Source organism: Phyllobates terribilis, unplaced genomic scaffold (genome assembly GCF_046119375.1).
Source record: "Phyllobates terribilis strain yellow unplaced genomic scaffold, ASM4611937v1 Scaffold_11__3_contigs__length_659146591, whole genome shotgun sequence".
In the NCBI taxonomy this organism is placed as follows: domain Eukaryota; kingdom Metazoa; phylum Chordata; class Amphibia; order Anura; family Dendrobatidae; genus Phyllobates; species Phyllobates terribilis.
In genome coordinates, this window is record NW_027362771.1 from 541751897 (window position 1) to 541769792 (window position 17896).

At 47.4% G+C, this 17896-nt stretch overlaps 1 protein-coding gene across 6 annotated transcripts in view; it reads left to right on the forward strand.

The window, feature by feature from the left end:
• Positions 1-17896, forward strand: part of WIZ (WIZ zinc finger) — a 72625-nt gene that overhangs the window by 42264 nt on the left and 12465 nt on the right. For 4 of the 6 annotated variants that reach the window (XM_073653895.1, XM_073653896.1, XM_073653900.1 and 1 more), the window contains 3 exons: positions 9605-9730; positions 14073-14336; positions 14714-15463. In XM_073653895.1, the coding sequence (XP_073509996.1) occupies positions 9605-9730; positions 14073-14336; positions 14714-15463 (1140 nt within the window). The remainder of the gene's footprint in view (positions 1-9604; positions 9731-14072; positions 14337-14713; positions 15464-17896) is intronic. The other 2 variants (XM_073653899.1, XM_073653901.1) reach the window with 2 other exon arrangements.

The following is a 17896-nucleotide window of genomic DNA, read 5'->3' on the forward strand; positions in this document are numbered from 1 at the left end:
CTATACTGTATACACGGCCCGGTGATGTTACACACCGTCCTCTATACTGTATACACGGCCCGGTGATGTTACACACCGTCCTCTATACTGTATACACGGCCCGGTGACGTCACACACCGTCCTCTATACTATATACACAGCCCGGTGATGTTACACACCGTCCTCTATACTGTATACACGGCCCGGTGACGTCACACGCCGTCCTCTATACTGTATACACGGCCCGGTGACGTCACACACCGTCCTCTATACTATATACACGGCCCGGTGACGTCACACACCGTCCTCTATACTATATACACGGCCCGGTGACGTCACACACCGTCCTCTATACTATATACACAGCCCGGTGATGTTACACACCGTCCTCTATACTGTATACACGGCCCGGTGACGTCACACACCGTCCTCTATACTATATACACAGCCCGGTGATGTTACACACCGTCCTCTATACTGTATACACGGCCCGGTGACGTCACACGCCGTCCTCTATACTGTATACACGGCCCGGTGACGTCACACACCGTCCTCTATACTATATACACGGCCCGGTGACGTCACACACCGTCCTCTATACTATATACACGGCCCGGTGATGTTACACACCGTCCTCTATACTATATACACGGCCCGGTGACGTCACACACCGTCCTCTATACTATATACACGGCCCGGTGACATCACACACCGTCCTCTATACTGTATACACGGCCCGGTGATGTTACACACCGTCCTCTATACGTATACACGGCCCGGTGACGTCACACACCGTCCTCTATACTGTATACACGGCCCGGTGACGTCACACACCGTCCTCTATACTATATACACAGCCCGGTGACGTCACACACCGTCCTCTATACTATATACACGGCCCGGTGATGTTACACACCGTCCTCTATACTATATACACGGCCCGGTGACGTCACACACCGTCCTCTATACTGTATACACGGCCCGGTGACATCACACACCGTCCTCTATACTGTATACACGGCCCGGTGATGTTACACACCGTCCTCTATACTGTATACACGGCCCGGTGATGTTACACACCGTCCTCTATACGTATACACGGCCCGGTGACGTCACACACCGTCCTCTATACTGTATACACGGCCCGGTGATGTTACACACCGTCCTCTATACTGTATACACGGCCCGGTGATGTTACACACCGTCCTCTATACTGTATACACGGCCCGGTGACGTCACACACCGTCCTCTATACTATATACACAGCCCGGTGATGTTACACACCGTCCTCTATACTGTATACACGGCCCGGTGACGTCACACGCCGTCCTCTATACTGTATACACGGCCCGGTGACGTCACACACCGTCCTCTATACTATATACACGGCCCGGTGACGTCACACACCGTCCTCTATACTATATACACGGCCCGGTGATGTTACACACCGTCCTCTATACTATATACACGGCCCGGTGACGTCACACACCGTCCTCTATACTATATACACGGCCCGGTGACATCACACACCGTCCTCTATACTGTATACACGGCCCGGTGATGTTACACACCGTCCTCTATACGTATACACGGCCCGGTGACGTCACACACCGTCCTCTATACTGTATACACGGCCCGGTGACGTCACACACCGTCCTCTATACTATATACACAGCCCGGTGACGTCACACACCGTCCTCTATACTATATACACGGCCCGGTGATGTTACACACCGTCCTCTATACTATATACACGGCCCGGTGACGTCACACACCGTCCTCTATACTGTATACACGGCCCGGTGACATCACACACCGTCCTCTATACTGTATACACGGCCCGGTGATGTTACACACCGTCCTCTATACTGTATACACGGCCCGGTGATGTTACACACCGTCCTCTATACGTATACACGGCCCGGTGACGTCACACACCGTCCTCTATACTGTATACACGGCCCGGTGATGTTACACACCGTCCTCTATACTGTATACACGGCCCGGTGATGTTACACACCGTCCTCTATACTGTATACACGGCCCGGTGACGTCACACACCGTCCTCTATACTATATACACAGCCCGGTGATGTTACACACCGTCCTCTATACTGTATACACGGCCCGGTGACATCACACACCGTCCTCTATACTGTATACACGGCCCGGTGATGTTACACACCGTCCTCTATACGTATACACGGCCCGGTGACGTCACACACCGTCCTCTATACTGTATACACGGCCCGGTGACGTCACACACCGTCCTCTATACTATATACACAGCCCGGTGACGTCACACACCGTCCTCTATACTATATACACGGCCCGGTGATGTTACACACCGTCCTCTATACTATATACACGGCCCGGTGACGTCACACACCGTCCTCTATACTGTATACACGGCCCGGTGACATCACACACCGTCCTCTATACTGTATACACGGCCCGGTGATGTTACACACCGTCCTCTATACTGTATACACGGCCCGGTGATGTTACACACCGTCCTCTATACGTATACACGGCCCGGTGACGTCACACACCGTCCTCTATACTGTATACACGGCCCGGTGATGTTACACACCGTCCTCTATACTGTATACACGGCCCGGTGATGTTACACACCGTCCTCTATACTGTATACACGGCCCGGTGACGTCACACACCGTCCTCTATACTATATACACAGCCCGGTGATGTTACACACCGTCCTCTATACTGTATACACGGCCCGGTGACGTCACACGCCGTCCTCTATACTGTATACACGGCCCGGTGACGTCACACACCGTCCTCTATACTATATACACGGCCCGGTGACGTCACACACCGTCCTCTATACTATATACACGGCCCGGTGATGTTACACACCGTCCTCTATACTATATACACGGCCCGGTGACGTCACACACCGTCCTCTATACTATATACACGGCCCGGTGACATCACACACCGTCCTCTATACTGTATACACGGCCCGGTGATGTTACACACCGTCCTCTATACGTATACACGGCCCGGTGACGTCACACACCGTCCTCTATACTGTATACACGGCCCGGTGACGTCACACACCGTCCTCTATACTATATACACAGCCCGGTGACGTCACACACCGTCCTCTATACTATATACACGGCCCGGTGATGTTACACACCGTCCTCTATACTATATACACGGCCCGGTGACGTCACACACCGTCCTCTATACTGTATACACGGCCCGGTGACATCACACACCGTCCTCTATACTGTATACACGGCCCGGTGATGTTACACACCGTCCTCTATACTGTATACACGGCCCGGTGATGTTACACACCGTCCTCTATACGTATACACGGCCCGGTGACGTCACACACCGTCCTCTATACTGTATACACGGCCCGGTGATGTTACACACCGTCCTCTATACTGTATACACGGCCCGGTGATGTTACACACCGTCCTCTATACTGTATACACGGCCCGGTGACGTCACACACCGTCCTCTATACTATATACACAGCCCGGTGATGTTACACACCGTCCTCTATACTGTATACACGGCCCGGTGACGTCACACGCCGTCCTCTATACTGTATACACGGCCCGGTGACGTCACACACCGTCCTCTATACTATATACACGGCCCGGTGACGTCACACACCGTCCTCTATACTATATACACGGCCCGGTGACGTCACACACCGTCCTCTATACTATATACACAGCCCGGTGATGTTACACACCGTCCTCTATACTGTATACACGGCCCGGTGACGTCACACACCGTCCTCTATACTATATACACAGCCCGGTGATGTTACACACCGTCCTCTATACTGTATACACGGCCCGGTGACGTCACACGCCGTCCTCTATACTGTATACACGGCCCGGTGACGTCACACACCGTCCTCTATACTATATACACGGCCCGGTGACGTCACACACCGTCCTCTATACTATATACACGGCCCGGTGACATCACACACCGTCCTCTATACTGTATACACGGCCCGGTGATGTTACACACCGTCCTCTATACGTATACACGGCCCGGTGACGTCACACACCGTCCTCTATACTATATACACAGCCCGGTGATGTTACACACCGTCCTCTATACTGTATACACGGCCCGGTGACGTCACACACCGTCCTCTATACTATATACACGGCCCGGTGACGTCACACACCGTCCTCTATACTATATACACGGCCCGGTGACGTCACACACCGTCCTCTATACTGTATACACGGCCCGGTGACGTCACACGCCGTCCTCTATACTGTATACACGGCCCGGTGACGTCACACGCCGTCCTCTATACTATATACACGGCCCGGTGACGTCACACACCGTCCTCTATACTATATACACGGCCCGGTGACGTCACACACCGTCCTCTATACTATATACACGGCCCGGTGACGTCACACACCGTCCTCTATACTATATACACGGCCCGGTGATGTTACACACCGTCCTCTATACTGTATACACGGCCCGGTGACGTCATGTACTGTCCTCTATACTATATACACAGCCCGGTGACGTCACACACCGTCCTCTATACTATATACACGGCCCGGTGACATCACACACCGTCCTCTATACTATATACACGGCCCGGTGATGTTACACACCGTCCTCTATACTGTATACACGGCCCGGTGACGTCATGTACTGTCCTCTATACTATATACACGGCCCGGTGACGTCATGTACTGTCCTCTATACTATATACACGGCCCGGTGACGTCACGTACTGTCCTCTATACTATATACACGGCCCGGTGACGTCACGTACTGTCCTCTATACTATATACACGGCCCGGTGACGTCACGTACTGTCCTCTATACTATATACACGGCCCGGTGACGTCACGTACTGTCCTCTATACTATATACACGGCCCGGTGACGTCACGTACTGTCCTCTATACTGTATACACGGCCCGGTGACGTCACGTACTGTCCTCTATACTGTATACACGGCCCGGTGACGTCACGTACTGTCCTCTATACTGTATACACGGCCCGGTGACGTCACGTACTGTCCTCTATACTGTATACACGGCCCGGTGACGTCACGTACTGTCCTCTATACTGTATACACAGCCCCCCGGTGACGTCACGCGCCGTCCTCTATACTATATACATAGTATAATATTCCTGTCCTCGTATATTTTTATATTCAGTTATCGCCAAAAGTTTTGAGACTGACACAAATTTTGGTTCTCAGTTTTGCTCCTTCAGTGTTTTTAGATCTTTGAGTCGGATGTTTCTATGGTCACTGACGTACAGTTATCAGCATTTACACTTTTCTTGACAAATCCATCAAGTTTATGCAAAGACTTTGTATTTCCTGTGCTGACCCTGATGTTACAAGACTTCTGCTCTTCGTCCTGGCAGCTGGATAGCAGCTGGATATTTGGCTTCTGGGCCAAATCCTGACTGATGACCCATTGTCTAATTTAAGTGCTCGGGGGATTATCACCATTTCTGTGTTTTTGTTTGTCCTCCCACATTTTGAAGATTGACTACAGGTTCTCAATAGGCGGTTCCTGTCCTTGGACACACAATTTCAGTGTTTTGTTCACCGAGCCACTTAGTTATCACTTGTGACCTGGTCTCCATCATGCTGGAAACTGCATTGTTCATCACCAAATTGCTCCTGGATGGTTGGCAGAAGTTCCTCTTGGAGGAGGTTTAGATCCCATTCTTGGACTTTTCATCCATGGAGAGGGCTCACTCACAATTTTGCCTAAGACCATGGCCATTAATAAAGAAAATGATCTAAACCTCCACCAAGAGCAACTTCTCCGAAGAATCCAGGAGAAATTTGGTAATGAACAATGCTTTCTCCAGCACGATGGAGACCATGTCACAAGGCAAAAGTGATAACCAAGTGGCTCGGTGAACACAACATTGACATTTTGGGTCCAAGGTCAGGAAACAGAACCTGTGATCAATCTTCAAAAAGCAGGAGGACAAAGAAAACCACAGAAATTGTGATAAACTCAAAGCTCTGACAAGACCAGAATGGGTCATCAGTCAGGATTTGGCCCAGAAGCTGCCGGGGGAGGGGGGGGCAGAAGTCTGGAGAAATATTGATGCCCCAATTAATCAAAGTGTTTTATACTAGAAATCTGGTGTAAAACACTTTTAAAACTTCCTGTTGTGCAAAACATTTTGTGACTTTTAGTGTTTTCACTCCCATTTTTTTCTGCCTGTGCCAAAATGGGTGTAATGACACCTGCCCATCTAACTCATGGAGTTGTGGCATATGGGCCTTGTGATTCCATGGTTTGCTCCCTGTACTTGTTACATTTATATTTTTGTCTATTGAATGTGTTTATAGTGTGTGAATCGCCGTTTTGAAGATCTCTGTCCTGTCAGTGAATGAAATTGTATCCCATGTGTACAATCCTCAGTACAATGTATCAGAACCTTGCCTAGACTGGATGCAAATGTAGCAAATTGTGCTGGGACTGGGAAAGGAGATCTGTATAAATGTGTTATATGTTGTGGAGGCATTAGCCTTTAAAGTTTTGATTAGGCTGTGTGCCCACTATGTGTTTTTTAAGCATTTCCGCAGCGGCAATTCCGCTACAGAAACGCTTAAAAAACACTTGGTAGAAGGTCTGCAATGTTCCCCAATGACAATCCACATGTGCTGTGCACATGCTGCGGAAATTTCTGCTGCGGATTATCAAATCCACAGCACTACCAATTATTTTGCGTAATCGCTGCTTTTTTGCCGCCATTGACTTGCATTGAAACGCTTAATATCTGCATGACTATATGTGCACATGTGGATATTAAACAATTCAATGTGCGGATGGTACCCGGGTCTGGAGAAGACGAGACTCCTCCAGACCCGGGTACGATAGTACCTATTAAAAAAAACAGAATTAAAATAAAAAAATATACATTATACTCACCTTCTAATGGCCCCTGGTCTCCATAGCGATGCGTCCGGTCTCCCCAGCAGCTCGCGATGGTCTAAAAGGACCTGCCATGACGTCATGTGACAGGTCACGCGACCGCCGAATTTGGTGGTCGTGTGACCTGTCACATGACTAAATGACGTCATAGAAGGTCCTTTTACACAATCGCGAGACATCGGGAAGACCGGACGCACCGGAGGAGGAGACCAGGGCCCATCGAAACATGAGTATATGTGTGTTTTTTTTTTTTATTATTATTTTTTACCACTTTTATTCTTTTTTTCAACTATTAACTTGGTCACACTATATAAATCCATGCCGGTTGCATGGATCAAGTTGTAAAGCACTTTCCAAGTGATGCTAAAATCGCTTGGAAAAGGTCTTGATAACCCGCATGCAGAATTGTATGCAAAAAACGCTTGACAAACGCTTCTACTTGGCGGGAAAAACTCATGTACAATCCACATGCCTTTTTTTCTGGGAGATGCGGAAACGCTCAGGAAAAATCCGGAGCATTTCTGCATTGTGGACACAAATTATAAGGCTATGATCGGCCCACCGGGATGTTACCAGAGATGCCATGATGTGGCCGATTTAACATGCTCAGACTGGTGAAAGGTCATCTTTAAAGGGTTGTCTTGTTAAACATGTTATCGCCTGTCCACTATATCTTATTGATCGATGCGTATCCAGAATTGGGGAGCCTTAATTCCCGCTAGAATGGCTTGGCAGTGCGTATTCTTGATTGCTTCTCCACTCGTTCCCTTTGGAGCAGCTGAGTGCTGCCATCAGGTTTTTCGGCAGCCCCTCAGAGAGTGACTGGAGCGACGTTCGGGTGTCCGACCTTCCGCTCTGTTCTATGGTCTCTGGTCAGATCCCCCCCAGTTGTCACCTATCCTTTGGATACATCACTTGTTTTCACCAGAAGACCCTTTAACTTTGTGTCTTTGACTGGTTCTTGCTAGTTTTCGTTTGCTGGGGGTGTCACTGCTGATGTAAGCCAGGGCTGTGTAGTACAATAATCTCCTTTGTGGTGTTGACTTATGTAAAGTGGTGACACCAGGATCCAGTGTTATACCAGTGATAAGATCTCACTGTGAAAACTGGTTGCACAATGGGGGAGGGGGTGAAGCCAGTTGTAGGGGGTAACTCAAGGTTACTCTGCTGGTGGTGAAGAGGACAGATTCTGCTGGAGTGAGTTGTGTGTAATGTCTCTTTGGTTTCCAACCTGTTGCTCTCCAGCAGACACAGGTTATTGCTGTGTAGTGCATAGATGGAATTGACCATGATGAAGAAAATGACCAAAATTTGGCGCCTGGCACAAATGGCATATTTCTGATGGAGCCGTAAGTCCTCCCCAGGGTGGTGTTTATATACCGACCAAACTACGGTGTATTCGGACGTGTAGATTTTGAACCATCAGTGCACCTTAACAAGCGCCAATCGGTCATATATCAAGCAGTTCAGTTCTTCATTACTGGACTGTTTACACATAGCGGGGGACAGAGCGATCACTAATGTGCTTACCCCTGTCTCAATATCGTTATCAGAAACCCCCCCCTCTGTACACGGCCAATGTGCTGTCAGATACAGGGACTATTGTTCTGAAAACCTTCACCCAATGGACATGCATTTTGCTTGCCCCTAGTGTGATGGCGGGCAAGTTTACAGCTGCAGATAATTGTGGCTGATCATGTCACCACCAATTATGTATTGTTAATGCGGATTACGGTACATTTAGACATGTATTTTTTCAAAGGCTTGAATAGGTAAATAGGTAACCCTCCATTCTAGCTCTTCATCCCCAATTCTCCCCACTTAGGCCATGGGAGGCGAGAAAAAAAAATCCATGATCTTCTACTGACTAACGTCGCTCCTCAACACTCCTCTTCTTGTCTCACGGCCACAGCAGCATTTTGGGAGGGGGTCGTTTTGTGACCGCCGTAGCCTTCACAGTCCATCTGAGACGAAAGAAACAATATTTCCCGGCACCAACTTCCGGGTCCCCCAATGATCCTGTTAATAAAGGGGACGTAGCTCAGATAAAGCGTCCCTTTCACAGATTGTTGGGATTCCTTCCTCTCTAAATAGGTGATACATTTTGCCTAAAGCTCCCCCCACGCACATTACATAGCTGCGTGTCCCGAGAGAGACACTGCCAGACTCCTCATGGCGGTGGCTCATAGAAAAAAAAGTGTTGGCCGCGTGGGATCAACTTTTGTCAAAAAGATTCGGGAGGCTCCCATCCATTCAACAACTTATCAATATAGGCGGGTTCGGCCTACCTAAGTACAGATGAAGTTTACTCACTATACCTGTCACCTACAACCCTGATGCAGCTTCTCCGACCTCCTCCATTCCCGCTTGTGCCATACAAGAGCCGAGCTGCTTGCATGTCACTGTCTTATGTTGTGTAAGGGAAAAAGCACCATGTGTGGGGGCCATTAGTTATCTAGCGTCTGTCACTTGTCATTCACAACTTTCATAATTTTTTAAACTTTTTTATGAGCGACAAGAATTGCGGAAAGCCCATCGCTAACCCACCCCTCCCCCACCCTTCTCCGATATTGATTCCCGCTCCTATGTTACCTGACTATACCTAACTGCTGGTGATAATTGGATTGTCTGTGTTTTTGTTTTTTTCTCCTCACCCCCTCCCTTCTTTTCACACTTTTCTCAGCATTGTCAGATGAAGATGACAGCACACCATTAGATCTGGGACGACCGCAAATCTCTAAACCAGATCAGGGCAGGGTTGAGAAAATGGCGTCGGATCAGAGCGGAGACAAAACGGAAGAGTCTAAAGGTACGTGGCCTCTGTGTCTCGTCTGGCTTAGGTATAAGGCCCCTGTAGCTCCGCTGCTTCTAGCCCTAAGACTGGATTTGTATTTGTATTTTTGATGTAAACTTTGAACCGAAGGCATAATTGGATGTAAAAAAAAAAATAAAAAATTCTCATACATCTCCATTCTTTTTTACCCGCTTCTGCCTTTTGGATAAAAAAAAAAGTTTCAACAAAAAGCACAAGTATTATACCGGACTAGGTCATCCAATGTGCTAAACAGGAGCTGAAAAGAAAGCACTATTTACTTTTACCGTATTTTTCAGACTATAAGACGCACCTTTTCCCCAAAAAAATGTGGGAGGAAAATGGGGGTGCGTCTTGTAGTCTGAATGTAGCTTACCTGGCTCTCTGTGGAGCAGGGTCGCTGCTGCAGGTAGCCGGCGGCAGTCTCCAGCAAAATTGTGGCCATGTGCAGATCGAGATCTTAACTAATAATTGAGTCGAGATCCCAATCTGCGCAGTCGCCGTTTTACTGGAGACCGCTGGAGGTTAATTTGAACATACGACGCCCCCAGCGCCATTTTGCTAGATAACACTGGGACATGAATGTGCGCACGGGCGAAATTTAAAGAAGGAAGCTCATACAAATCGTGGGGATTTAGATGAACCTCCTTTTTAAATTCCAATGCGGGGGCCACCTGTCAACATGGCCCTGCAGCTGTAGCAAAACTACAACTCCCATCATGCTTGGGTAGGTTGAGATGATGGGAACTGTAGTTTGGCAACAACTGCAGAGCCACACAGGTTGTGCAAAGCTACTGTCCCCATACAAGAGTGTTGCACAACCTGGGGTCCTCCAGCAGCAGATTTCCCCCATAAGTGTCAGCAGACATGTTAAATATTTTTGCCACATTTCTTCAAAACATTTTTTTTGCCTATTTTTCTGCTCAAAAACCTAGGTGCGTCTTATAGTCTGAAAAATACGGTATGTAGAGGAGTCCTCTGATGTATCACATGATTATCTTCAGCCTATCGGCAGCTCTGATCGGGAGTCAAAATTGCACAAAAAGTGGAGTAAAACTACATCATGTGTAGGGTTTTATTTTTCTAAGCTGCTGACTGGCTGAGAGCAGTCATGTGATACATCACACGACTCCACAAAACAAAGTACTTTCCTATTCCAAAGTGTTTGTTCCGTTTTCATTTAGAGATTTATAGCAGGTCCAAATGGATATTCCAGAAATACCTTATTTTTATAGAGAGTTCAATCTTCCTGCCATATTTAATGATGCTGGGGGGAAAATCTCTTTATATCCAGAATTGTACCGCAGCACGGAGACGCTGTATGACAGGACCTTTAAAGAGACTCTGTCAGCACAGAACGACTGTCCAAACGAAGTCCCATCGCCCGGAGCTTCATGGCGGGGCCAGTTATTTATGTACACCTCCCCACTTGCTTGTTTTCCCTCTTATCTCCACCCGCCTTCTTATTTGATTGACAGCTCTGGCTTTATAGAGCCTGAGAAGTGAGGAGATAGATGCAAAACAAGCAGGTGGGAAGGTGTATATAAATGTTAGTCATCACCATGAAGCACCAATCGCCTGTACTTGGTTTGAACAGTCATTCTGTGCTGGCAGTCCTTTCAAGGCCGGATTCACATGTCCAACACTCATGGTCCGTGTACTAACCGTGATGTCCGGAGCAGACTCAGAGCTCCTGACCTAAATTCTGGGGGGCATATGAGGCTGTTGAGTTTGGGTGGCGAGACTTGCGGTTACTCCATACCTGGACTGTGGATGTCTGACATGTGGAGCCGGCCTAATGAAGCCATAACTGTCAGTGGGCAGTAGTGGTTCTTCATAATTTCTTGTAGTCATAAGACTTGTCCCTGAAATCTGATGTATTGGGTTAGATCAGGCCATGGCCCACGGCAGTAGAAGTTTGAAGAGTCCTCAAGTGTCGCCCATGAGGCTTGTAGCATTAATCAGATTGTGTGGACCTGTAGGAGCAGACACTTATCAACTACCAATGTAATAGATGTGCTGGGAACAAAGTCTATGCCAAACGCAGCTATGTCTCTGACTTTCTAACTAGTTACCGTACATAAAATTAGTTAAAGGTTTTTTTTTTTCAAGTTTGGAAGTTATTCCCTATCCATGAGATAAGTGATGACGTCCCGATCGCTGATGATTTGACTGCTGGGATCTTCACCCATCCTGAGAACTGGGCTCTAAAGAATGTGTGACCGGAGCGGAGGTCGATCCACTGCCGCTCCATTCATTCTTATGGGAGACCCATTAACCATAATGGCGCTTCAGTGTGCACATGGTTGACCTCTGCTTCGTTCGTGGGATCAGTAGGAGGAAGGCGGTGTGTCCCAGTGATCGGAAAATTAAGCTCTATCCCAAGGATAGGGGATAACATACAAACTTGATACAACTCCTTTAAGATGACTTCTTGTTTCTTTTTTTGTTGCTTGTTTTTAACCCTCTTATATAGTATTACTGACATCTCCACTTTTAACATTACAAGTAGTTGACAACTTTTCTATCGCTAATGGGGAGATGATTGAGTTGTACCTTAAGGTGTAAGACTTTCAGAAAACTTTTGGAAGGTCACGGTGACCCATCTGAAGTTTGATTGATTAGGGGAACAGGTGGGGACCAAGTGAGGAGACTCTTACTGATGGCCAATATAAAGGCGCTTAGGTGCCCACCTTAAGGCCACGGCCCAACTATCAGTATTTAGTCAGTATTCGGTCAGTATTTTTTCTCAGGAGTGGGTGATAAATGCAGAATTGGTGACTTGTTTCTATTATACATTTTCTCTGATTGTTCCTCACCTGGTTTTGGCTCCCACTCCTGAGAGAAAATACTGACCGAATACTGATAGTGGGGCCGTAGACTAAGCGCTGCTCTCCTTTTAAGGGTGGACTCGCGCTTAATAGAAAGTGAACAGCAGCCGTCTCTATTTTAGCGAGCTGCCTGGTTGTCCACACCTAGTTTCCACCAATCAAAATTTTTCAAATGTCAAAAATTTTCTGAAAATGCACATTTTTAAGGGCCATTGTAATCCCCCCCCCCTTCCAGTTTTCAGAAGTGCATAATTTACAGCTTTTTTTGGCTTTTTCCATATTTCCCATTGTATGGTTTAAGGGTTTCCAACAAGAAGTGATAAATGGCATACATTTATAAGAAATGCAATGAGATTATTTATGTAATTTTTCTTTTATTGTACGTGTAAGAATGAGCAGTATAGTTTAGGTCAGTAATTTAGTCTGGTGTCCAAGGTGTATGCACTTGCACATGATGTAGACCTCTTTTCTCTTCAGGTCATTATTTGCTCAGGGTCTCCTGTCACTTTTCACTTAAAGAATAGGGCTCCTAAAGGGAGCGTTGGCTGCGTTCGCTCATCTCCTCACAAGGACGGGGACATAACCGGGTGCGTGGCTTCACATCCCAGCTCCTGATAACTTCACAGCTGTCTTAGGATAAGGAGGCCAATCACAAAATTACCGCTGCAGTTTTATGATTGTTTAACAAGCAATTGATTTTAAGTGGGAACAAGTGTTCCTCCTGCAAAACTATGTGGCCATTAAAGTCGGCCGCACTTTTTTTTGGGGGGGGAGTGAAACGTTACTCTCTTGGAAAGTCAAGTGACTGGTTAACAGGAAAATTGCAACCCTTTTGCCCGTAGTGTAGGGCCAGGCGGTGCTCTGGCAGTGCAGCCGGTCAATGATCATATAATGGAGAGGTAAATGGCCATCATGGTGGGTGTACTATCGGCTTTTATGACTTTGCACAAGGGTAGTAGTTATGCACAGGTGATATTTATTATGTAGCACATGCCAATTCTCTTCATATATAAGGTTGTGTTCACACGTGCAGGTTTCATGTATTGCATGTAAGACCTTAGTGGCTAGGAATAACAGAGGAATTTCGTAAGGGGATGCAGTCGTTTGGCTGACAGCTGTCTATCACTGTCGGCTTAGGTTTCCTTGTAGAATGACTTTGATAACCTTTAAGAAGTCATTTCATGAGTCAATAGTCTGCAGAGGAAGCGAGGCCATTTCTTCCCAACTCCTGGTAGCTGAGACCCCATCAGTGTGAGGACAAGTTGCCCACCATGTACCTCTGATACACAGCAGTGCATTTATCGAGAGGAGTGCTATGATGCACGGACTGCTGATCAGACGGTATCACATGGTGGGCCGCTGTGTGCATGGCTTATAGTATAATGTCTTCCACTAGTCGCAAGATTGCTTAGAAACCTCATTTGCTTCATAGCCATAATACTCTTGGGTGGATTGTGCTAATGCATGCCCACTTTAGTAATTCAGTTTGTGATTGGTACTCCTGCCAGGCCCAGGTTCCACCACATGCGAGTTATGTGGAGCATGCTTCGAGACCCGGAAGGGCCTATCCAGCCACGCACGCTCCCACCTGCGGCACTTGGGGGTGCCAGAGTCGGAGAGCAGTGGGGCGCCCATTGACCTGCTGAACGAGCTGGCTAAACAGGGCAAGCTGCCGAAAGACGAGAGTTTATTGGGGGCCAAGAAGGTGGCCAGCCCCCAGCCGGGATCCCCCAAGACCCAATGGGGGGAGGAGGACGGGCCTCTGAATCTGAGTGAGTGGTGTTGGGGGCCACTTTGGCCACAAGGGAAGGGACGTCGTCCTTATATTTTTCATGGCTTTTGGGTGGGTTGATGCAGGCACCTCTTGTACTATGCAGCCTATCTTGCCCCTTTCTTACTTCATTCCTTTCTTCTTTCCTTGTTTCCATCCTTTCTCATCATCTCTTCTGTTGCATGTTTCCTCCTCGGATTATTTCCTTCCTCCTTATGTCCATAAACACTTTATTATATGTATATTTTTTTTAATTGTGTGTGTGTATACGTTTTCCATGCATCATCTTTCATCTCTCACCCATTTCCTCATTTCGTTTGTGTTGTCTGTGATTTTTTTTTTTCTTCTTCGTTCCTGTGTCATTCCTTCATTTCACAGCTGTAGAAGGTGAAACCAACAGAGAAAATGACTGTCAGTTTTGTGGTGCTTGGTTTGAGACTCGAAAGGGCTTATCCAGCCATGCCCGCGCTCACTTGCGCCACTTGGGAGTGAACGACCCGGATGCCAAAGGCTCCCCAATTGCGGCTCTCAACTCTCTAGTCAAAAGCGAAGAGTTCAAGAAGAAACTGTCCGGGCACGTGCCGTCTGATGACGGTGGTCCTACCAAAGCTCCTGCTGATGACACAGCCAAAGAACCTGGCACAGAGCAAAGCCCGCCAAGAGAAAAAGAAGCCAGCTTGCTCGTCATGAGGGGTGAAGGAGCCAACAAAGGGAACGATGATGCTTCTAGCGAGATGTCTGATGGCATTCCTCGCTCTGTGCTGGCAGAGAGCAGCCGGAAATTATCTGACAGCACGGGACCGATAGAGACCTCGGCACACTTCAAATGTCCCAGTGGGTCAGGAAACAGCACCCATATTAAAATAGTAGAAGCCGGTGCCCCCCATATTCTGTCATCTGATGTTGGTCCCCGCACCAAACTAGTGGAGATTGGACGCTCCCATGGAAAGCCAGATCTGGTACGCAAGATGGGGTCTTCTCACCAACCCAAGCCCTCCATGCTGGGGCTCGCTCATCCAAGGCCATCTCCATCCCATGCCCCACCGACTAAAAAGCTGAAGATGTCTCCTCCACCCAGTATGGAGGCTTACTGGTCACCAAAAAATGTGTCGACTCCACTTAATTTATGTAAGTATAACACTGTCTGCCTATTACATCAGGAAAGACGCCACAAATATTGTCAGATTTAGTCTTGGGGATGAGTGGGAAGGGTGTGAGTTCTTCCGTGCTTGAGTTTAGTTTATGGCCATCTTGTTAAGGGGGAGGAGGCCATCTAGGAGGCAACAAGAGCACGTCCACACGTTGCTTACTGTCTGGATAAACTTTTAGTCCTTGATTATTTGATGTATCTTTGCTTTGTAGGGTGATGCCACACTCTGGCTGAAGGTGTCCGAACCTGTGCCCACCATGAAGCCCAATGGCCGAATGACTCGGTTTCAAAATCTTGCAGCCGTTGGGTATCATGATGGATGGCGGGTTGGAGACTTTCAGCAGGTGATGCCACCCTTATAAATTGCCTTATATAGAGAGCACTGTAGGGTGATGGGTCACTTTAGCTGAAGGAACTGGAGTGTAGGCTTTCATTATACCATGGTTTACCTCTCATTAATGGAGCATTGATAGGTTTATATGTTGTGTATGGCCAAAAACTCAGAGGACACGATAGTTGGATCCCCACCAGTAAGGAAGTTATGGCTTCTCGTCATATCGCTATTGTGTATTAACCTTGTCACTGGGGGGGGGAGGGGTAGTAGGTGATAGCCATGCTTTATAGTAGGAAGGCGACATACTAGATATGTGTAGACTCCAGGGCTGTTCTGAAACCCTAATTTCCATTAAAAGGGTATATTTATACGTAGCAGAATTTTTAGCAGTGGTCCTGTGTATATGGCTGCAATATACAGAAATCCAGGCAGCCCTATGGCGGAGATCTTCAGTGACGTAGTAATCAGTAGGTTTCATGTAGTGGATATAAAGTAACAGGAGACCTCACCATTGCATTTAGATTAAAAGGGTGCTACTCTCAATTGTGTAAAGGCATGATTTATATAAAGACACCAAAATCATTGTTGCTTACGCCACTCCAGTGCCGCTGCTTCTCGTCGTTTTTTGTGGACACAGCTGCAGTGGTGACATTCGACAAAGCAATCTCGCGCCGTCTGATTTGTCATGACCGCTGAGCCCGGTGGTCATCTGCTGTCAATGTGACGCCACGTGCAACCGCATCCACAAAGAACTGGCAGAAATGGAACGCTGGATCGGCACGGGGCGGTAAGTAATAATGATTTTGTTAGTGGTGATAGTGAATTATTACTCCATTATTATAGCTACTCTGTATATATCTCCTCTGAGCCAGCAGTGAATACACCATTTCTGTAGCTAGGGCAGTGCTATCTGTACTTTTATGTCACCAGATCTTTGCTGTGTCATTATTAATATGTAGCATTTTTCCCCTCTGCCGCATGGTTTTTGCTTTTTGGAGATTTTGCACTGATTTATGCTCCTGTACTGTATGGGCTTTATATAAATATATATAATGTGTTCTGCTTACACTGACTTTCTTATTTCTGCAACTAATTGTATTGCCTGTGCAATGTTTTGGCTTTTAACCCATCCACCCCAAAGTCTCTGTACTGTTGGGAAAGCTCCGGTTCTGCACTCAGGAGCACGGACCCCTCTTATGTTAGTGTTAATGGCTATCCCAGAAGGCAGAGTGTAGTCGTGGCTTATACAGACTCCTGCTAAGAGTGTGGGCTGCCATTGAACCCATAAATGTCACCGACGTATAGATCCACTATTAAGGACAGTTCATAAGATGCTCGTAGGTATAGGGCGGGGATGTCAAACTCAAATAGAGAGAGAGCCAAAATAAAAAAAGTTAAAGTCACGGGCCAACCTTGATATGTATTAACAGCCCTCCACACAGTATGATGGGCCCCACATAGTGCTCCTTACAGTATAATAGGCCCCACATAGTCATTCATACAGTATAATGGGCCCCACATAGTGCTTCATATTGTATAATGGGCCCCACATAGCTCTCCACACAGTATAATGGGCCCCACATAGCTCTCCACACAGTAGAATGGGCCCCACATAGCTCTCCACACAGTAGAATGGGCCCCACATAGTCCTCTATAGTGGGGCAGTTCCAAATATAATCACTAGTGATGAGCAAGTATGTCTCATTAACCCTTTCAGTGAGAACGCTCGGGTGCTCGCCGAGTATTTTGGCGTGCTTGGCGTTTCATTCATTGTAGCTGCGCCTGCAAGTGTCACGGCTGTTATACAGCTGTGACACATGCAAAGATAGACAGCCTGGCGAACAGGCTAACAGCCATGACACTTTCAGGCACGGCAACAATGAATGAAACGCCGAGCATGCCAAAATACTCGGCGAGTACCCGAGCGTTCTCGCCAAAAGGGTTAAAGAGGCATGCTCACTCATCACTAATAATCACCCTGTAGGCCAGATTTGGCCCGCGAGCCAGACTTTAACATGTGTGATATAGGGGCTCCCCACCATATGATTGCTGCCACCACACCACATGCAGTTGGCAT